The sequence below is a fragment of the Panthera tigris genome, chromosome A2 (assembly GCF_018350195.1).
Source record: "Panthera tigris isolate Pti1 chromosome A2, P.tigris_Pti1_mat1.1, whole genome shotgun sequence".
Lineage (NCBI taxonomy): Eukaryota > Metazoa > Chordata > Mammalia > Carnivora > Felidae > Panthera > Panthera tigris.
Genome location: NC_056661.1, coordinates 73,766,268 through 73,789,495, shown reverse-complemented (window position 1 = coordinate 73,789,495; position 23,228 = coordinate 73,766,268). Strand labels below are relative to the sequence as shown.

General features: G+C 44.4%; 1 protein-coding gene across 3 annotated transcripts in view; it reads left to right on the top strand.

Annotated features, from left to right (window-relative positions):
* The window catches only part of POU6F2 (POU class 6 homeobox 2), a 460,222-nt gene that overhangs the window by 432,653 nt on the left and 4,341 nt on the right, over nt 1–23,228 (top strand). For all 3 annotated transcript variants that reach the window (XM_042963900.1, XM_042963892.1, XM_042963895.1), the window contains 3 exons: nt 680–886; nt 13,402–13,570; nt 22,572–22,740. In XM_042963900.1, coding sequence (XP_042819834.1) covers nt 680–886; nt 13,402–13,570; nt 22,572–22,740 — 545 coding nt within the window. The remainder of the gene's footprint in view (nt 1–679; nt 887–13,401; nt 13,571–22,571; nt 22,741–23,228) is intronic.

Below are 23,228 nucleotides of genomic sequence, written 5' to 3'. Positions count from 1 at the left end.
TTTCTGTCCTCAGTTGTCATGTCAACTCTATTTTAAGAGTTTCAAACATTTGTTTATGATTCCAGTTCTCTCAAGCCTTCAGAAAGCTAAGGCTCTTGGACTGAGCTGGTAGGCGGCACAGCTGGCAATGGAATCCTGTCTCCCTGACCCCAGAACCTGGGCTCTTGACCACCATGAGCACCAGGATGCCGACGCCCCAGTTCTGGTTGGGATGTCAGGGACTTTGAGCGAGGAGCAGGGTGTTGGTAGAATAGAGGAGAGTGAGGCAGAGGAAAGGGTGTGTGTTTGAGGTGCTCCTGTGGATTAGGGAATGTGGCTCCCCAGTCAGACGAGGGCCTTGGTTGCCATGAGATGTCCATCTTCTATCTGGTTCTAAGACAAAGTAGACATCTTGCTGCCCCTGGCAGAAATCCCAGGTTTATGCCCTCACTGCAGCTTGATTTTACTTTTAATAAGATGCTTCCCCCTTCCTTCCCATGCACTTCACTCGTGTGCTCATCCCTCCCGCAGACGCTCATGCCCTGCACTGGCTTCCCTACCCACATCTCCAGATGTGTTCACAGTCTCTGAATTCGCTCTCGGGAGCCACCTGCAGAAAGCAGGGCGTGAATCGTCTTCGGTTGCATGCGCAGACTCAGGGCAGAGCCCAGCGCCTCACCTTTGGGCCTGTCTCTTGCAGATTATTGGGACCATACCTCTGATGCCGAATCCTGGGCCATCGAGCCAAGCAGCGAGTGGCACTCAAGGCCTGCAAGTGCAGCCCATCACCCCCCAGCTCCTGACCAACGCCCAGGGCCAGATCATTGCCACGGTCATCGGGAACCAGATCCTGCCAGTGATCAACACCCAGGGCATCACGCTCTCACCCATCAAGCCCGGCCAGCAGGTAACCGCTCCACATCTCCTTCCCACTCATCTTCTGTTTGGTCTCAGTCAATGGAAGAGTCATTTTTAAATCACAAAATATGGAATCCCTGATCCTACCATCTCAATGATTTTAAAAGGCAAGGCGCTCTTTTTTCATCCTTAGTGAATATGGGTAAGGACTAAGTAGCTCTCTAATCTGAAAATACAAATCTGTTAAATTATAAACCGGGACAGTGGCCTAAAATTCAATAGGAATGTGTTCTCGCTTCCACATTTGTGATACGTAATTTTCAGTTTTTAAAAGGGGTCAAGAAGGAGCCAAGACCATTTATGTCCTAACTGTAAATGAAAAAAAAAAAAATCACTCCATCGTGCACTAAAGCAGAGAACGTCCTGTAACAGGACAGGTGTGTACAATACACAGAAGTGGGAGTGACACACAGCTTTGTCCAAAGAGTTTTGAGTTCTCACAGAGAAAATGGTTTGGGGAGTGACTATCGATGGACAAAGATGGAGTAGGAGTTAACCAGGTAAATAATGGGATCACAACATTCCAGGCCACGGGAACAGCAGGCCCAAAGGCAGGGAAAGATGAAGGAGGATAGAGGTTGGGAGACAGAAGAAAGGCTCATGTGATTGGAGCACAGGGGCAGGCTGAGGGCAGTCATGGAAAGGGCTCCATGATCAATCTGAAGAGGATGGCCTTTGTCTCTGTGTGATCTTGAACACATCACACACCGTCGTTGTGCCCCCCGTTTCCTCATCTGTAAAATGGGCATAACCGGTACCTATCTCACAGAGCATTTTGTGAAGACTAAATGAATCAACATAGTGGTTAGTGCCTGGCCCACCATGAGCACTTACATAGTCACGAGGATGGTGATGATCATTTACCCTGCAGCCCCAGGAATCTGTCCAAGGTATTTAAAGAGAGGAATGATATGCTCAGCTTTATTTTTCAAGAAGACAACTCTGGTAGCAGATGGAGGTTGAGCTGTAGTGATGAAACGTCTATTGTAAACAAGCCACTTAGGAGGCGACAGCAAAACACAAAGAAGAATTTATGAAAGCACGTACTGGTAGCTGAAATAAGGGTCTGGATTATAGTAGCGCCCGGGACAGCATCTGAGAGTCACGAGTGCATACATTGTAGCTGAAAACAAATCCAACATCCAGAGAAACCATGACAAGAGAAGGAAGATAAGGAGAGCATGAGGGGCAAGAGAAGAAAGAAAGACAAAGCGAAGGAGTCACTTTGGGAGACATCAGCTTTTAAGGTAGGGAAGATGGAGGGAGAGGTAGAAAAGGTGGCTGAAAAAGCAGGAGAGGAATCCGAGCGTAACAATCTAGCATCCAAGAGTGTTTAAAAAGTAGGCAGTGGTCGCAGTGTCGAATGCTACAGGGATGAAATCAGGCAAAGCAACGGAGATACCTTAATCCCTCTGTATCTTTGTTGTACCATTTTAAAGTCTGAATCCACTCTATTTGAAACATTTTGAAACAAGCAGCTGGGGGAGTGAAGAAGCACAAGTTGGGCAAGGCTAAGATCCAGATGTGCAGTTGGAGGATGCGCTAACAAAAGAAAGGTGGTGGGAGGGGAATACTCCCAGTGGGTGCAAGACTGAGTAGATGGCCTTGGGAGTTGTTGGAAAACCGTACAATGCAAAGCATCTAGCAAGGAAATAAAATTCAAAGGAGAAAGGAAGGAGAAAGCACTGATAAATTCTTCATCATTCATCTGCAACAAAGTAAAAGTCTCTCTCCAGAGACCTCGGCCATTTGGCTTCTGATCCAACCACAGGTACATCCCGTTCTTGGTGGCACTCAAAGGCTATGCTTGGAAAATCCATTTGCTTGTTCAATAAAGATTTTTAAAAATCTGTTGATATATATAGTTATGGACCACCTACTATTTGTCAGGCACCGTACCTGGAAGCTGGGCTGGTCGACATGACAGATAACATGAGCCTTTCCTTCATGGAGTTCATGATCTAGCGAGGAAGATGGACATTCATCAAAGACTCGCACAAATATGTACCTAAGATCCACAGTAAGTGCCATGAGAGAGTAGCAAGGGGATCTATGAGCGTGTCTGGCAAGGAGACCTCGTCCACTGAGGGGCAAACGCCAGGAAAAACCAAGCCAGGTGTGAACTCACTTCCCAGAGACAGAGACTCTGGTCTCATGCCCTTTGGTTCTGCCTCCAAATCTAAATCACTGCTGGGCAGAAGTGGGGGCAAGTTTCCCAACCCCCCCTTTTTCCTCAGCTTAACCACAGGCACTGGTACAGTCCCTGCCAAATATATCACTGAGAACTTCCTTCCCTTCTCCCCACTCCCGAGATCTCTCAGCTAGTTTATTTATTTTACGTAACATCTACAAGGTGCCATTGGATCCTCTACCTTCTACGTAGGTCCCCAGATAAGCCAAGAGCCTCTACATTTTATTGGCTTCTTAAGACCTATTTCTATCTGTTCAAAACTATGCTAAAATTATCTCTAGGGGGAGAAAGGAGATTGGCCTCTTTTCATACAATCTGCTAACAACTATTCCTGTCAGCAAAGCCAAGTTGTAAATTGCCACGAAGGTGATGAATTAATTATAAATCATTAACATTTAATACAAAGTAGCTCTCATCCTCACCTTGGATGTCAGAGGAGAGTGTTTCGGTGATAGACTCTACCAGTTACATACAATTGCAGCCCTAGATTTGAGGCAATGCAGTTTTAATCCAGGAGAAGGACATAGCCAAGAAATGGCAAATGATGGCGCCATTCCTTCACTCCTTGCCCAAAGTAAATGTCGTTGATCCCTTGCCACAGTCCCTCTCATGAGCACAGATGCACCTCAGGAACATTCTCACACCACACCTGTTGGTCCCTAGAACAAACTTCATTTTCACTACGGGATCATCTTGTCCTCTGCTGGTCTAACCACCATGACCATCTTCTTCACTGTAGAATTGGAGACCTAGCCATTGGGAAGAAACAGCCAGGCCCTTGTGTGTGGAGGGGATGCCTTGCAAATCCAATTTGTATCAGTTACAACCAACATCCCAGAGATCCGGACTGTCCTCGATGTAATACACCTGCCTCCCTCATGTATGTGCATATGGAGAGAACACATGAGCACAGCTGGAAAAGAGTGACATCCGAACCGTCCAGAATCTCCCCAAGTCACCGCAGGCACTCCCCGGGCAAGTGCCAGTGGTCTAGTCTAATCCCAGAAAGATCAAGGGAACCAATGGTGAACCTGGTCAGAAATATCAGGAAATGGTAGAAATAAATGCAGGACTACTACTCTTTCTTCTTGGCATCAGCTCTGAAACAATTTGAAACACCTTGGAGCATATAGTAAAGTTAACAAGTTGGGTGAATCGACAGGAGGTGCACTAGTCTGAGTCCTGGATGTAAAAGCTGGGATTCTGAGGATAGCAGATCATAAAATGCCCAAGAGTCCAAAAGTAAAAAGCTCAGAGCTGGAGGTATAAGGATAGTGGTCTTCAATTTTTTCTTTAAATATAACCCTTTACATTGAAGAAATATAATACAGACAACCACTAAAAAATAAAGGATTTCTATCATACAGTAGAGAAGTTTCTCAATTTATTTTTTCATGTGATTTATGACAAATGCTTGATCTCACAAGAGCATGGTTCCAACAGTAAAATACGCCATAAATTACAGGAACAGAAAGTTCCCTGACTCAACACTCAGAAGGGAGTTCACTTCAGTGGAGTGAAGCACACAGCCCTTGGACCAGACAACCTGGGGTGATCTGTTTTAATTTAATAAAAATAATTGCATCTTCAATTTCATTTTAACATCTGCCTACCATTAGCTAAAGGAAACTGAAGATCTAAGAGTCGCCCATCAACTGCTCCTGATCATGCTTTATTCCAATGATAAAAGATTGAGATCCTGCAAAGTGACCATATGAAATGCAAACAAAATATTTTTTAAAAATATACCAAGATTCGATAGCCCTACATATAACCTTCACAGAATCACATCAGAGATTCTTGGGGAGCAGTTCAAGAGAATAAAATTCAGAAAAAGACTAGGTAAAAGAAGAGACAGAAAGATGGAAGTATGTTTCTGTGCATAAAAAAAAAAAAAAAAGAAAAGAAACTACTTAATACAAATATTTGGTGGAGCTTGAAAGTAACCTTTTGTTCCCTCCATGGGACCCTGCAGCGCTGGTGAATTATGGTAAACTCTCCCACCAAAGGGAGAGTGTCCCAGATCCCCCAGGTTGCCCTTCCTACCCTGTGACCGTGAACTCATAACTTCTCCATAAGCAGCACAGACGTCATTTTTGTGTATATTTATTCTTCCCTTGACTAAATTCCAGCAGAAGGTAGTGGGAGACATTTGAAAGAAAAAAACAATGTTGCAATTTGGAAAATCAAAGCAGGGAAATTTTCCAGAAATTAAATGCCATAGCTATAATGCTTGGAGACTGCCATCTATGAAAACACTCAATTTCTCCTCAAAAAGTAATCTTGGTGTTAACAGGAAACCAAAAGAAAGTAATTCATTTAAATTGACTCCCTGAGGCGCTTGGGTGGCTCAGTTGGTTAAGCATCCGACTTCAGCTCAGGTCATGATCTCTCAGTTCGAGGGTTCGAGTCCCACGTCGGGCTCTGTGTTGACATCTCAGAACCTGGAGCCTGCTTTGGATTCTGTGTCTCCCTCTCTCTACACCCCTTTCCTACTCATGCTCTGTCTCTCTCTCAAAAATAAATAAACATAAAAAAATTTGTTAATAAAAATAAAATAAATTGACTCCCCAGAATGCCATCTGATTATCCAAATCCATCCATTTTTTTTTCCCAAGTAAATACAACATGTACTCCCTTACCTGTTTTTGAAAATCAACCACTCTTCCTAGCCCCTGCCTGAATCCGTGGTTCCCAATTTTTTTTTCTTGGAACCACCCAGAATGAGACATAAATGAGACATTTCCACCTACCAGGGTGGCGTTTTCCTAGATGGATGAAATGCGTATCAGTGACTCCAACACAAAACAGCCCTTTGACCTTCTAGCCACACAACCGGGCATCTCGTCCTTCTGGTCTCCCCTTGTCACTCCCTGTCAAGCCCAGCCAACAAGCTCTCTGCACATGTTGTGCCCTGGCCTGGAATGCCTTTCCCACCTTCTCCCTCTGGAGAGCTCCAGCCACCATCCCTCCATCCAGGATGCCTCCTTCTCGAAGCTTCTCTGCATTGTTCCCTCAGCTCTGCTTTCCCCCTGCTCTATTCATTTTCATCAGCTGTGCTGTCGTTAGGACTCTGTACCTGAAAGGCAGGAGCCAGAATGGCGGCCTCATTCCAGACTCTGCCCGTGGTGGGTGCTCAGTCAATTGTGTTAGGTTTAATTGCTGCCCAATTAATGGAGTTTTCCTCTCCAGCATCCCAGAGCCATGCTTCCAGAGTGGCCCAGCTCAGGCCCTTCTGTGCCTTTCCAATTCCATGTGTTCTGTCAGTTTCCAGTATGTTCCACATTAACGCCTCTAGGCAAGCTTGAGAAGAGCTTCCACACAGCACTGCCTTCTCTATTCATCTCTCTCCAGAATGTCAGCACCTTCCTCTGGCAGCACTCTCTCACCTTATTATCTCAACTACGTCTAGTCCCTCATTTGCTGCCCTGCTCTGTCTCTGAAGAGCCCCGGTTGTGTGTCTCAGGCTTGTTTTAGGACCATGGTGGCCTTCCCTGCCTGTGTCTGGATGTCTCCCCTAAATCTTGCCCCCATCCTGCCCTCTACACCTCCTCCCAGCCTCACAGGGCCTGGTGTGAGGGACGCTGCTATCAGCCCTCTTTCTTGAGCCCACTGTACTCAACTCTCTTGCAGACAGGAAGTGTCTGAAGGAGTCTAATATCTGGGCTTCTTCCTGCTTAGGTTAAAGAGCTGTTTCAAGGTCACAGAGAGAACTAAAAGGAAAATCCAGAGAGTCTCCAGGACGCTACCAAAAGGATAGCTCCCTTTTTGCTTTTTTCAAACTTTCCAAAAGATAATTCAAATCTCCACTGAATGTCAGGTTTCAGGCCCTCAAAATGTTTCACGTTAGCCTGACCTGATGTAAACCCTAAATCTTCGCACATCTAACACCGGAGCTCCTGTCCTACCCACAGTAGAGTGAGCTCCTCAGTAACAGGCATACATTACGTCCTCCTCGTCCTTGAAGGTTCTTACTAAATCTGGGCTCTGGCTTCTCTTCCCTGGACGTAATAAATCCACTTCCTTTACCCTTTTTCGAAGAGAAGCTCCTTCCAAAACCTCGTGTGGTCCCCCAACCATCAGCATCACCTGGGAACTTGTTGGAAATGCAAATTCTTGAGCCCCATCCCAGACGGAATGCATCAGACACTCTGGGCGAGGGTGGGGGCACATGATCTGTGTTTTAACAGCCCTTCCAGGTGATTCTGACAAAAGCTAAATCTTGAGACCCACTGACTTAATTTCTCTTCAAACTATTATAAGGTACACAGCACACAGTTGGAAAAATGCCAACCAGCGTGGGGAGGGAGAATCATGATGTCCCCCTACATGCTCTCGCTTCTGCCAGAACCCTTGGGGTTCTGTTCACGTTCTCATTGTACCACATGGGGATTTAGCCTGTGGTTCATTATGGCTCCCTCCCATTTGTAAAAGGCCAGACCTGCTCCATTTTGCCTTGGCGTAATTGGAGAGATTTTCTTTCCCCCAAGTTAATCTCCATTTAATCCCATTTGAATTTTACTGTTTATATGCATTCATTTTTCCAACTTGTCTAGCACATTCTACACTTCATTCCATTTTCCAAGACACTTGTCACCTCCACTTATTTTTATGGCAATTGTGGATTTAATTAGAAGGTGCTTTATTCCAGGAACTAAAACGTTATTGAGGATAGACTGTGCGACACATGGAAGCTATATGGGGACCAGTGGCACAGAAAACAAGAAAGTCTGGGAAGCGTGCTTATACTTGAATTTACTTTTGCTGAATACATTAAACACCCAGCAATTCCAACCAACACAAACAAACCCACAAAGGCCGCCTCTGAAAGGCAACAGGAATCCTGTTCTTTCCTGTGTGTCATTTCCTGTGCAAGATGGACGTTCCTTCCTCATTCCCCGGGTAATGCAAAGCCCCGGGCTAATATCAACTGCCCCCTTCCCTCTCCTTTTTTGTTGAGTCTGTGCTCTCAGCCTGTACGAGACTGCTTGGGCTGCCATAACAAAGGGCCACAGAGAGAGAGGGTGAAATTTATGGTCTCACAGCTCTGGAAGCTAGAAGCCCAAGGTCACTCCGTCAGCACAGATGCCTTCTCCTGAGGCCTCTCTCCTTGGCTTGCAGGTGTCCTTTAGCATCCTGTGTCCTCACATGGGCTTCCCTGTATACCAGTCTGTGTCCTAATCTCTTCTTTTAAGGACACCAGTCACACTGGATGAAGCCCCGCCCTACTGACCTCATTTTAAGTTAATTACCTCGTTGAAGAACTGATCTCCAATTATAGTCACATTCTGAGATACTGGAGGTTAGGACTTTAGCACATGAATTTGGGGTGGGACACATTTCAGCCCATAACACAGCCTACTTACATCTGACTTACATACAGCTCAATAAAAGGCAAGAAAGTGATTATTGGAACTTAGATGGAAATAAATTCCAGCCCCTTTAGGCAGTGAAGTGAGGGTAAAGTGAATATATAGAAAATATGGTCAGATGAACATGATACTGACTGAGTAAAGTAACTTTCGGGTACTACAGATAAGCGGGACTGATCAGGCAAAGGACAGTCTGTAGGCAACTCCACTTGAGATGTGCCCCAAACTACACCAAAATCATCATGCTCTCGCCACCTATGACTACCATGTTTCCTTTAAAAAATATGACATTTTAAATACTTCGGGACCTGTAGAAAAGAATCCTGAACTCAACAAATACTTACATTGTCATATTGAACAAAACAGATATGTTCAAAATGATAGATCACCGTCTACATTTGCGCTGATCAGCTCTCCCGGTGTGGTTCACCGTGACCAATTTGAGCACATCTCATTTGCTTCCACGCCGCCCAGCTAGAGCTGCCTGCTGTCTCCCTGACTCATCACTGTCTGCAGTGGTAGACAGTAGGGTGGCCGCGTGCCTACAGGAAGGAGGGCTGGTGCGTGGGTCAGACTTCCTTGGCTTCAAAGCCCGCTTATACCTGCCGTATGACCCCAGGTAGGCCATGCGGCCTTTTTAAGTCTGTTGCTTCTTCTGTAATGACAACACCGATACCGAATGAAGAGGGCTAATGCCAAGATTTAAAAGTATATGCAAAGACACGTGAGAAGTATCCCATAAATGGTAGCCATATGGTATCCATATAGTCAGACTCTCAAGAGCAAGACAATAGAACCAAACATTGGCCTTCATGAAAGCTTCTTACGTTTCCCTTTCTCTCCAGGAAGGGAAAGGAATAGTTTTTCCTTCAGGCTTCTAGCTTGTCCCTAATTCCCTGCACTTTCTTTTGGGAAACTATTCCAATGTTTTTTTTAAACTATTCCAATTTTTATGGCCAGTCATGTTTGAGGCATTTATACACCTATTTCTTTTGCCAATTATGCGCTACAAGTAATGCATGATTTTCAGATTTAAGTCAGTGTCTGAAAAACAACATCATTAAATCTCATTAAATAACATTTTTCTAATGCTGCGTATGTAAAGTCCATTAAAGTTTTATATTGAATCCCAGAGTTGTTTCATGAAGTGGCTTAAATCTCTGCTTTCCCTTTTCTTATTTGATACATATAGTTTAACCACAATATTTCTAAAGATTAATGCATCAAAATCACTAAACTAAGAATATCACAGATAAGGTTATTTTTTGGTCACTTACCTGGAAGAATTACAATTTTAGGGATGGGAAGTAACAGAGGTGGTCCCTCTACCATCCTCTTTTTCTGAGGGAAGAAGTTGTAAAAGAGGGTCAATCTCTGGGCTCATTTTGGTATGTACAAAAGGCTATCCTATCTGGACTTACAGGTGATTCTAATTTTTTTTTAATGTGTATTTATTTTTGAGAGAGAGAGGGAGCAGGGGAGGGGCAGAGAGAGAGACACAGAATCTAAAGCAGGCTCCAGGCTCTGAGCTGTCAGCACAGAGCCCAACACGGGGCTCGAACCCATGAATGATGAGGTTGTGACCTGAGCCGAAGTTGGACGCTTAACCGACTGAGCCACCCAGGACCCCCATGGGCTTACAAGTGATTCTAGAATTAACAGATACATGTTTACACTGGCCACTGGAATGAGATATGTGGGTTCCATTAAAGACGCTACTGCTTATATAATCTTGATTCTTGACAAGTAAGAACTTTTCAGGATTTTTATTAGTTTTTCCATACTGTCTGGTTGAACTTTGGAGGGAAAACAGAACCCCGGTGTCTTTTAAAAGTGCTTATTTACTTTGGAAGAAATATATCTTTGTTAGATTCTTAGATATCTTAGATTCATCTCATTCTCTGTGTGGGCATAGAACGAGCTCTTAAAAGAACTATTTAATTTTCTTCCTGAATTTCTTCTCCTGCATAGCTTAATGCATAAGCCCTAGTCAAAAAAGAAGCTTTTTGACTCCTTCGTGAGATTGCAGCCCACTAATTTTTTTCTCTCTGAGTTGTGCCTGAGAAAGAAAAAAATTAATTGATTATTGTCTTACCCAGTTCCTTGATGGTGCTTTACCACACCCAGGGCCAATAAAATATTGATGGAATGGTAAAGACAGAAGACTATCTCATGATTCAGTGACTCAAAACTGTGAAAAGCTTTTGTCAAGTAACAATATTTGGAAGGACAACTCAATAAGTTAGAAGGGGTAGACTGACATGCAAATATCCATCACATTTTATTAAGCAAATTAAAAATAGATTTCATCTTTGATATGTGTCCCTACAGAATAAAAGTTACTGGATTCAATTGTTGATTATGTGCTCAGCAGATTGGCTAATTACTTTGGGCAGATGCTTGATGCATATTAATTTGGGTTCCATGTCAATTATGACTATCTTTGTTCACAATCCAGTCTCCACTTAGCACAATTCAGTAACAATAAGGATGTTCACTTGAAATGTAACTGCAAGCAATTCTGATGGGGGACAGAATGGCATCGTGGAAAGAGCCATGAGCTATGAGTGATAGCCTGGATTCTAATGTGTTCCAGACCCCATGATCTTGGGCCAGGCATTTACTCCTCATCTTCGTGCTAGGCATAGCTGCTGCATAGGGATGTCATGTGAATCCAGGGAGCCAGAGCATCACCATGAGGGACCAGAAGGGGAAATAGCTCTTTAGGCACATGTCCAAAGTAGCACCTTAGTAACAGTTCTTTGAAGGTAACACATTAACTGATGGTTACAAACACATTAGGGGATTTAAAAGACTGACAAATCCCAAGCGTTGGCAAGGATATAGAGCAGCTGGAATTTTCATATATTGCTTGTGGGAATATGACGTGCTACAACCATTGGAAATCAGGTTGGTGCTTTCTTTAAAAAGTTCAACATGTATGTATAGTATGAGGCGATAACTTCCATAGTTCCACTCCTAGGTATTTACATAAGAGAAACGAAAACACAAGTATGCACAAAGACTTGTACATAAATGTTTATGACCGCTTTATTCACAATAGCCCCAAACTGGCAACAACACAAATGTCCATCCACAGATGAATGGATAAAGAACTTGTGGCAGAGACATCCATATAAATATAGATACATACACTACCAATATATACTATACCTACTACTCGGTGATACGAAGAGACAATGCTGCTGACACATGCAATGAAATGAACCTTAAAAACAGTATCCAAGCAAAAAAACCCAGGTTAAAAAAAAAGGGTACATACTGTATGATCCCATTTTTAGAATCATGCCAAATGAGTCCGTTGTGACAGAAAGTGGGACAGTGGTTGTCTAGAACTGGGCACTGGGGGGAAACTGATTGCAAAGGGGATTAGGGAACTTTACGGAACGATTGGATGGAAGGTTCTATATCTTGATGTGATGGTGGTTTTACAGATGTACCTATTTGATAAAACTCATCAAGCTGTATGCTTGAAATGGGCAAATTTCATCATGTATAAATTAGATCTTGATAAAATTGAATGAAAAACTGAATGCATACACACACACACACACACACACACACACACATAGGGAAAGCAGTGACAAATGTCAATCTGAAATGTCCCAGGCTGGCTATCAGATACTGAGAAGGCGGTCGAAGATTGGGGCCTGACCTGATTCTACTCCCAGCCTGACTTCCTTTTATAAAAACTCTGCTACACTTCTGTGCATGTGATGATGGCCATGAAGGCAGTTTGTAAACCAAGAAGTGCTATCTCCCACCACAAAGAGGGCAGTGGCTGAGGCTGATGGTGCACCTGTCTAGGATCTTGAGCTGCCCTGAGTGTCTGCTTTCTAGGAGGCAACACCCGCAAGGAGAGAGACCCCTCCTGGGTCTCCAAGGGGACCTGGTACCTGCAATCATTTCCCTTTCCTCTAACCTTCCTCTCCTCGGCTGGACTTCTCTCACTGCTCAGAACCACCGGCCTTTGATGAGCTGTAAAGGAGTCATGAATAAATGGACATAAAGACAGCCTTTCTCCAGGCACACTAAATTCTGAAAATTAGGTTAATTCTTGCTTGTGGCCTTGTGACTAAAAGCTTGAGCCCCAGGGTCAGGCTTCATGTGTCCAGATACCAGCTCCTCCACACCTACTGGATGAATGTATAAAAACCCTTTAACCTCTCAGAGCTCCGGCTTCTTTGTCTGCAAAAGAGAGGTCAAAACAACACCCACTTCACAGGCTGATACGAGCAAGGGCATGAAAGTCCTTAACACAGGGTGGCATGGAGTAAGAAAGTGACAACTGAAAGCTACAAATATTACTAGATATTTTTGTCCTGGCCGCCCTAGCTTCTCTCAGTTTCCTATAGGACATCAGAGAACGTTTTTCCCAGCCAGACTCTTTGATCCGGGGGAGCAGAAAGTCCCCGTAGTCAGTTCACACTCAGCCTAAATGGGAACTTTCCTAAAAATACCAGTTACGTAAGACAAAATGGTTGAGTGCAGCCACACCTTTAAGACCAAGTTCCACACTCCGAGGTCATTGTGAGCATTGTATTTCATCTGTACATACTTGAGAAAGAAACCTGTCAAGTGCTCTGTAATTGTGTGAACAGGCAAAAAGAGTCCAGCCACACGCCTTGGTCGAGAAATGTAGAAAATTGGGTGCTCCAGCAAGCCAAGTAGGGAATTAATAATATATTTAAGATTACTAATAAAATGCCTGTCAAGCAAGCAGCAACATATTATATACAAAAAAAAAAAAAAAAAAAATCCTGCCTGTTGTGTGGAGTTTACACTGTTCCTGAGAAGTATATATTCTTGGAAATAACAATTCAACCCCAGACGAAACTTCTATTCCCTGGCATTTCCACCCCCCCCCTCTGATTTTTCACTCATGTGTGTATTTTTTTTACATCCCCCCCTCCCATGTAGCTCCACCAACCCTCCCAGACGTCAGTGGGTCAAGCAGCCTCCCAAAGCAGCCTTCTGCACCTGGCTCACAGCCAAGCATCCATGTCTCAAAGCCCAGTCCGGCAGGCTTCCTCTTCTTCCTCCTCATCCTCCTCTTCTTCAGCTTTGAGCGTGGGCCAGTTAGTCAGCAGTAAGTATCCTTTCTGGCTCGGTTAAATCATGGTGGCCTTCTTGTTGCCTATCTGCAATGCCTTCCGTTTTCTTTCTCTCTCTCTCTCTCTCTCTCTCTCTCTCGGTCCCCTCCTTCTTTCTCTCTGCCCCCCTCCCTCCCTCCGTCCCTCCCTCTTTCTCTTGCTCTTTCAACATCAAAGAGGAATTTCCTGGCCCTCCTAGGCCAATGCTGGAATAAGGTCCATGCCCGGGGCCAGAGGGCTCCCCCAAAGCACACCCACCTCAATGTGCACACGTAGGGGCTGATTTCCACCTCAAGTGCTTTCTGATGTGCTGAGTCAGTCCTGCCACTTCAGAAGGGAGAAACTGATCAGCTTGCAGGGCGTGAGCCACAGAGCTCAGAACTGAAATAACCAACAACAGGCGCTCAGCCAGCAGGTCAAGCTGCTTTTCTGTGTGTTTGAAGTCCCCTGCCATCCTATTTGTAGGTGTCAGAGGAAATAAAAGAGAGCGTGCCTGTGGGCGGGCGGGTGTGTGTGCACACTGAACTGGCTCCAGTGGCATGTGGGGGAAGCTGCATGGACCAGAATCGGATGAGAAATCTCTGAACAACCATTCATAAAATAAAATAAGCCTGCAAGTCGGCTTCCACATATATACATATAATTTTTAGAAATGGTATTTGGCCCCAGGTAAAGACGGCGTATGGATCACATGCAAATCGAAACTTACTAAGATGAAAGGGACCATGGCCCGATTTGATGTTAGATGTTCACCTTTCGTGCAATTTTTACTCATATATTAAAAAATCACAGAATGCACACTTAGATTATAATTCTCCAGGAGCCGAAAATCTAGTAATTATAGGTTTAAAGGGCTAAAGCACTGCATAGACATCTGTGCATAAAATAAGGACACATGTGAGTATCTGTGTTTGGTCAAGTGTCATAAATGACTTGTCATAATAGGAACAGTGGGGATCCTCACATATCATCTGTAATGCAAAGCAAAATAGAGGGTTTCCATGCCCTCCCCATACAAGCAATCCTTCCCCCCCAAAAAAGAATATATGTATGAATATATGTATGTGTATGCATACATATATATATATACATTCAATTATATGGATGATTATATGGAGAATTATATGGAGAAGAGAATGAGGAATTATGGGAAGATATTAAAATGTCCAGGAACTTCAGGGGACTAGCCTGGAGGCTCTTGGTCTCAAATATGGGTCAACATCCAACAGAGTTTCGGGATGCACACAGAGTTTACCATCAACCAGTTATTTTTAAATATTTAAATATACAAACGCTGTCGTTTGGGCCAGAAACTCCAGTCTTACTTGAATAAAATCATAGATACAATTAATCTAATTATAGCCAGATTTTCCCCAATAAAGACACTCCTCATCACAGTGTTGCCAGACAAGATTTCAGCGTCATTCAAAGTCGATATTCCACCTAAGTTTACGCAAAATACTCTATTTGTAAATAGCATCAAGGTCATAACTTTAGGATAGGCTATTAAGCTTTGGTCCTGAAAGAAAAGGAACTGAGACCAAACATCTTCTAGAGAAGAAATACGTTAAATATGATACAGTAAAGTACAGACCACCCCGCAAATACAGGATTTTACACAATGTAGACAGTCATGTTAGAAGACTAGAGAGGTGAACAAATGGATGAACACACAGACAGACGGATGGATGACTCTGGATTCTCTCTAGTCACTTGTCTCAAACTGGGAGGGAAAGGATTAGCCTTTTTCAGAAATCAGTAATAGAGCTACTTCATGGGACAGATGGAATTTCAGTTGTACAGTTGCCAATGGGACATGTAAATTCTAGGTGTATAAGTGACCCATATTACATATCTTGATATGAAATATAAAGAATGGAAATAGAGACTCCTTTGCCATAGGCAGTTGAGGCAGGAAACTCCAAACTCATATGCAGAGCCTAAATGATGAGGCTTCTCTGGCAGATATATGAGAGGCTCAGTAACGGGTTTACAATTGCTATGGATTTTGAGCACATTGTCTAATTAATTTCTTTCTGTCTCAAAACCCAACTACACAATGAATGATACACGGAGCATTTCTCTAATGCTGATTACCCCAGGAAATCTCTGTTTAAGACTTCATTTGTAAAGTAGGGCTTTCCAAGCACTTTCAACACTCTGAACTTCATTTTAATATTCATAACGAGGTAATAGAAATCCTCATTTTCAGATCTTGTAACTGACATCAAATAGATCCTGAAACTACAACCCATCTTGGCCATCTACTGTCAGAGGGACCACATTCAGTCTTGGTTGTAAGACTGTGGCACTTGGTGTGACCAATCCACTGGGTGGCATGGCCAGGATGATAACCCAAATAGTCTGACTCAATGGGCCATACACATGCTACACAGTACAGCTGCCTTAAAAATAAGATGTTTACACAAAAATTTTATCAAGTGAAATTTGAACGACAATATATATCCGATCACCTAAATAGTCTTCAAATAACTTTTAAAAAGCCTGGACCCATGCCTCACAACTGAAGCACAGGCTTTTCCCTAAGCTAGACATTATGCATATTTTGAAATTTATATTCAAGCATGAACTACCCATTTTAAATTACTTTTGTCTGAGATGAAACTTCACCAAATCTGCAGATAGGATAATTTGGGAAGACCCAACCCCGTTCAGATGTAGTTGTTATGCAGGTTAAATTACAGGAGAATAAAAGGGTGTTTTAATCAGAGGCTGTCAACTTAAATATAAAAACACGTATTGAGCACCATGTATATACCAAGCACAGCAATAGAAATCAAGAAAGCAAAAATAAGCAAGATGTGCTCCCTGCACTGAGGGAGGTCATGAACTGGTAACAAAGAAATGCAGGTACAATAAAGATAAATGAAAGCTACGATCGACGCGTGAATAGGGACTATGGCAATATAATAGAGAGTTAACTAAGTTTTAGAGGTTGAGACAGAACAGAAGGACTTGCTAGAGTTAATAATCCTTGAATTGAGTTTGATGGTTAATCAACAAATCCCTCCAAGAGATTAAGGCCATTGTATGAACCAAGTCAAACTGGATTTGAACCTATGGTCAAAACCTTGGTCAATGAACCCTCCCACATCACGGTCAAAGATTGTCACCATAGTGCTGGCAACTTGCCATTGTTCTAGATAAAACAGAACCAAAAATCACCCAAAAATCTTCCCCACTCCAGGCAAAAGAATACAGAGTGAATGCCTTAGCAATGATCACAGGATCTTCGTGTGCAAAGAACACCACATCTGAGCTCAGAACATCTGCACGGTATCTGTTCACGGGACCTATACAGCTTATCCTGTGTTAAACCTTGCTTGTTCTTCACAGTCATCAGATGTAAATACAGTCTATAAGCAGGGCTTTTGGAAAGTCTAACAGAGTCAAACAAATGACTTGACAAATGTCCCAAATTGGCTCAAGATTTACACAATACTGTTTAAAAATAGGTACATTTCGGTCTTTTTATTCTTCGCTGAGTTTGGTTTTGTTTTGTTTTACAGTACACATGTTTTGAAGCCCTGGCCTGCAAACTTGATTTTTAGACAGCAAAGGACTACGGGCTAATCCCATAAAAAAATAAACCATAAAGGGAACATAAGGACGTATGGTGATGGCTTGTAGGCACCCCTGATTCCCATGATCACAATTCACACCATTTTCCACAATGAAGTCACCATATTGCATATTAAACTGTTCCCCCACATTACCTTGCACATTCTCAAATGGTTTATTTCTCAGAAATATTTGGTAAATATGCCCATTATCCGCTGTGAGAATAACATTAAGAATCAGATGGATGTTTACATAAGACAGTTAATTCATACTTGGCAGCTTCTTTAAAGTTGCATATCTTGTATATAAAAATCCCACAAGCAGAGGTTGTGAAAGCATGATGCTGATGGACGGTGGCTGTTCAACCCAGTCAGCAGCCCCTTTCGCTGATGTCCACATTAACTGGTGGAGGGAGCTTAAGTTTAAAAGCAAAACAAAATCATCTCTGCTGGTCCATCCTTAGCACTCAGTTCAGTATGGACCCAGTGACCCTACAACCAGGGTCTGCAGAACAGGTCTGTTTTCACCCAATTTGCATTTAGTTCCCATAAAAATCTTGTGCTCTTCAGCCTTTGCATCCCAGATTCGATTTGGGAAACATCATCATTACACTTAGGAATCACTGCCAATTTTCAATGCCAGTTTATTCTCAATCTCTAGGCCAGTTAATCTCTATAGAGGTTAATCTTCTGGCTCCTCCATAGCAAAGGGTGAGACTCAGGGTGGACCCTGGCAATTACTACTGTTGCTTTCTGACCCTGTACTTAATATATTGGGTTGACTCAACCCAAGCAAACTTCTTTTTTTTTAATTTGTTTTTACATTTATTTATGTAAATTTTGAGAGACAGAGAGACAGAGAGAGCACAAGTGGGGAGGGGCAGAGAGAGAAGGAGACAGAATCCAAAGCAGGCTCCAGGCTCTGGGCTGTCGGCACAGAGCCCGACGTGGGGCTCGAACTCACGGACCGCGAGATCATGACGTGAGCCGAAGTCGGACGCTTATCCTACTGAGCCACCCAGGCGCCCCAAACCTGAGCCAACTTCTATGAAAGGTTCCTCTTCCTCTTCAGTGCAGAGAAGGCCCAGACTGAGTTGCTCGAGTGCTGAATCCACCTGGGAGGGATCTGAGAGGCCCCTCAGAGGGGTGGCCATCAAGGTGGCCTCAGATTCATCCTTGAAATTAACCCAACCTCTTAGGGCCAGGGGACTAGACAAGGGAAAGCCAGACCTATCCCAGGATGGAATGTCAGCCTCTGAGCCAGGCTGACAGCTGAAGTGACATTCCAGGGAAGCTTCCATTTACCACATTCCTCTTGTTTTCCCTTCTCAAATAGAAAAGTATATACCCCTTAAGGAAGGTGAACTGTTCCAACGGTGGACCAGGGGGTGGGAATCCTCAAGAGTTTAAGATAGAAACTTTAGGATCCAAAAAAAAAAATTCTTTTTTTTATTAATTCAAGACACCTTACAGACACCATCTAGTGAATTCTCCCAAAGTGTGAAAACAAGTCCCACATTTTTGTCCCAGGGTGGCCCCTCCTTTGGATGGGGAGACCTTCATAGACTTGACCCATGGAAAAAAACTGTAATAATTTATTTTACCATCTGATTTTATGGGTAAGAACAGTAATACGGAGAAAATCAGGTAGCCCATCTCCAGCAATTAACAAAGTACACAAACAAGGAGATAACTGATTTCCTCTCCCTGGGCCTTTATCCAACAGACCATCATGCAGTTTCAATTTCACCATTCCTAGCTCTTCAGCCCTAGAAGTAGAACCAGAAAAAGACCAGAGTGGAAATGTGTGTGACAGAAGGAACGAGCTCAGCCTCCTGGTGTGATGAGAGCGTGTTTGGAGCCCCATGGAAGACACTGGGCTCGGCGGGGCAGGTGCTCACGTCTCTGAGCTTTACAGCGAAGGTTTTGAGAATCGGCACAACGTCGCTCGGGGCCCAGGAGCAAGAGTTCATAGCTTTCTGTTCAACTCCGGTCATTGGCAGTAATCTGGCACACACATAGATTTAGTTGCTGGTCTCAAGGAACCAGTAAAGAAACATAAGCATGAAAGGCAGCAGGGGAAGGGAAGAAATAAGATAGAATGCATTTACATAAAATTGCAACCCAAGTCACAAACCTGCCCGGCACCACCAAGCTAAATCTGGTGTTGGCCCAGGGCCAGGGGCTGAAGCTCCATACTCTTGCCGGTTAAAGGCCTGCCCCTCACGTGCTGCCTCACTCCATTGATTCCTGTCCATCTAAAGATGGAGCCAATATAGGGCAACAAATTTACTTCCCACAAGGACTACTTAGCTTTGCTCAGGGGAAAACTCTTCTCTCTAACTCCAGACTACACTAAATGGGGGGGGGGGGGGTGTCAGGGGAGCGCGAGGATGGGGCACCTACCCAGGTGCCCCCCCTCACAGGGCCTTTGTGGCTGGTCACTCTTACACAGGTGGGACGGTAGTGGCATCTGGTGAATAATGATGGTAAAGGGGTCAAGAGAAGATAGCTGTGTGCAGAGGGCAAGATGCCCAGATGCGGGCAGGCCAGAAACAGAGAGAAGGCCCCTGTCTGTGGGCTCCGTGGATCCCCTGCATCAGAATCACCTGTGGTACTTGTTCAACATGCATGTCCTGGGCCCCATCAGGTGACCCCTAGTCACCTTTTAAGAAAAGCACCATCCTAAAGGTCACATTGTTACAAGGAAAGTTTCCAGCTTCCTATTTTCCACCCTTGGTTTTGAACCTTCACTTCCCACCCTATTTAAATATAAAAATGAATATTTATTTTTGAGAAGGTGAGGGGGGGGCTGCAAGTGGGGGAGGGGCAGACGGAGATGGGGACAGAGGATCCAAAATGGGCTCTGCACTCACAGCAGAGAGCTCCATGCGGGGCTAGAACTCACAAACCAGGAGATTGTGACCTGAGCCGAAATTAAAGTTGGTCGCTTAACCAACTGAGCCACCCAGGGACCTCCCCCCACTCCAGCATTTGTGCTTTTCTGTCCTAGTTGCCCTCCTTCCTCCGTGGACAGTTAATATCACAGATATACTGCACATCTGTTCTGTTTATGTACCACGGCCCTTGGGGCGGCCACAACTATTGTCCAATCTAAGACTCTTCCACCTTCCCCCCACCCCCACCCCAGAACCAATTTCCACCCTGCTGGGAATGCACACTCTAAACGTAGCAGAGTCACAAAACCGGCTGAGCCAGGCAGCAGGTCTAAGGAAGGCTGCAGATGAGGAGGAGGGGCTCTCAGGGCAGCCAGAACCAGTTCTAGCTGACTGTTCCCAAGTTAAGTGCAAACGGAGACTGGAGCAGCCAAACTTCTATTCAAATGAACATAAACCATAGAGGTGTTTTTTTTTTCTTTAGCAATCTCCCAATGTTTAAATGTTGGCAATTCCAAAAAACCGTAAGCTCTAGGAAAGCTGAGTTTGATGTGCAAGCTGCTCATTTGCAACTTCTGCTCTAGGAATGTTTAAATGAAGAAATGAGAGAAGAGGCTCCAGGCTGCTGGGTGTGTGGACTTGGCTTCCCAGAGTCCTTAGCAAACCCTCGGAGTCGCTCCAGGCTGCGGTGCTGATGGGACTTAAGATCCAGAGGGCAGCCTCTCCCGAGGACAACCCAAACAAGCCTTTTCTTTAACCAGGGAGAAAAACCAAGATTTGTATAGTCACCCTCTGCCCCTGCCCAGGGACATAGATCCTCAATGTCCTACACTGAAAATGTTCTCCGCTCCTAGCACGAGCTCCCCAGCCCATAAAGGCCAATGCTCTTGCCTGCATTCTGTGCCCACCTCCCCAGAATATGGCCCCTTCATTCTCTGAAAGCTGCCCATTGGGCATGACCCAGATGAATCCTCCCTCCTACCACCTCTCCCTTCTCTGTAAATTCTGCGGCAGGGGTCACACCAATAGTTCTTGATTATACTCAGCCTGGTCTTTTTCTCCAATTGTTTCTCATTCATAATATTAAGTCCCAACCCCCTACAGACTATAAAGTCCTTAGAGACCGCAACTCCCCTCCTGTTTCTCTAGCTCCCTCTTAACACTCATTAGGACTCCCAGGAGTCACTTAAGAAATACTTAGAGACTGTCCATCGTGCTTGTACCTTGTACCACTTTTCAATCTTTCCTTGAACAAAATTATGACGAACAACACGTAAAAATTCTACAGGGGTTTTTCAAATGTGAACATAAAGAAGGTACGGTGCATACCTATATTGCTGATTCTATCGACAGAGTCCATTTCCCCTGTAATGACCATCTGTACCCAAAGCTCCAAGCCCCCCGCAGATATTAGCATGTTTATTTAAAAGTCTTTGAAAAATTGGCCCTTGAAATGCAAATGTTTATTTCTCTTCATGAGAACAGGAGTTTCTGTAGCCCTGAGCCCAGAAGACTAATCTAGTCCACCACAGTCCCTTGACAAGTGCTTGAATTTACTGAAATTGATGGATTATTGTGCAGAAAGCGGAAGAGAAAAACTTTTCACCTAAGTCCAAGGAATGAGGTGGAGAACAATAGAGTCAGCTGGCGGGGAGAGCGGCTTCGCTCCAGGCAGGATCGAGCAGCACTTTGAAATCTTCCCCTATCCCCAACCCATGCTGTCTCCAGCCTGGCGTTCGCTTTCATTTATCATTTATCTGGGGATCAGTAGCGGGAAGGGGGGGTTCGTTCTCCAGCTGTTGTGTCATTTCCCTTGATAAGTCCTAAATTGACCGCGTTCTCCGGCACCAAAGGAGTCTTCTTGCAGTAGGCATTTTTTATCATGTGCCCTTTTAAGGGACAAAGGCATCATGTCAGTAAACTGCTATCGGAGAACAAAAAAAAGATAATATTCATCTCACAGCTTCATAAGCATGGTCTTCTGAGGGGCTAATGTGAACATAAGAAATTAGACAGCATTACCATCTGTTAGCCTGACAGCAGTGGTGATCCGGTGAAGGAAAAACACAAAATACTATTTTTTCCAAGGGCAATTTTTAGCCCTAAAGAATCCAATTAAGACATTTCAAATTGAAGCCTTTCCATGTTTATAGTTTCACACAATATTTGAACATCTTTATGGGCAAAATGGAGTTGCATCCCATAGCTAGTGCCTTCCTGCCCTGACTGTTACTTGTGAACCCCAAGGGAGCATGCTCTTGTATTGTGAAAGCGGCTGTGTGAGCTTCCCGGGGTATTTTTCCGGGCAAGAAACATCCGAAGGATGATTTGTGGAGGTGTGATGGCTCGAAGATGGGATCTTGGGTGCCTCACATGGGACACACAGGGAACACTGGACAATGTTGGTTTCCCCACCACTCTGCTATCAAAGAGAGCCACTTTCTTAGAAGCCGTGATAAACAGATATTACTTGGATGTGTGTTGACGTATTGATCCTATTTTTAAAAACATCTCCACAGATCCTCAAACGGCAGCGGGTGAGGTGGATGGGGTTAATCTGGAGGAGATCCGAGAATTTGCCAAAGCTTTTAAAATCCGGCGCCTGTCCCTTGGCCTGACCCAGACTCAGGTGGGACAGGCTCTCAGTGCTACAGAGGGCCCCGCGTACAGCCAGTCGGCCATCTGCAGGTAACCCGTGCCCACATGCTGTCACCTCTCCTGGCCGGCCTGGGCCTCGTTTGTCCTCATGGCTCAGCTTTTCTTCTTCGGGTGGGCAGAGCTGGAGGGGTAGAGTATGGGGACTGAGTTTGGGGCGCTTACATGTTGGAACTGGTGACACTGATGGAAACGAAGGTGCTGAAGCAGATTTGGGGTCCTGGCTTGATAACTCCTGTCAACTCACAAAGAAGGCGGTCTCATTGGAAGTACCCCACCTCGGGCCAGGAGCTTCCTTCTGGACCTCCCCACCCTCCTGTGAGGCTGAGAGCCACGGTCTCCTGTCTGCAGACAGGCGTCCTGAGCGAATGTCATAAAGCTGCCGTTCCCACCATTTCTGCCCAGGGATGGCTCTCAGGATTCTTCCAAGAAAATACACCTTAAAAAGAAAATTAACCGTCTCATGACCGCCAAGGAATGCAGTAGCATTGCCTTCCCAGACACAACTCTAAAAGCACATT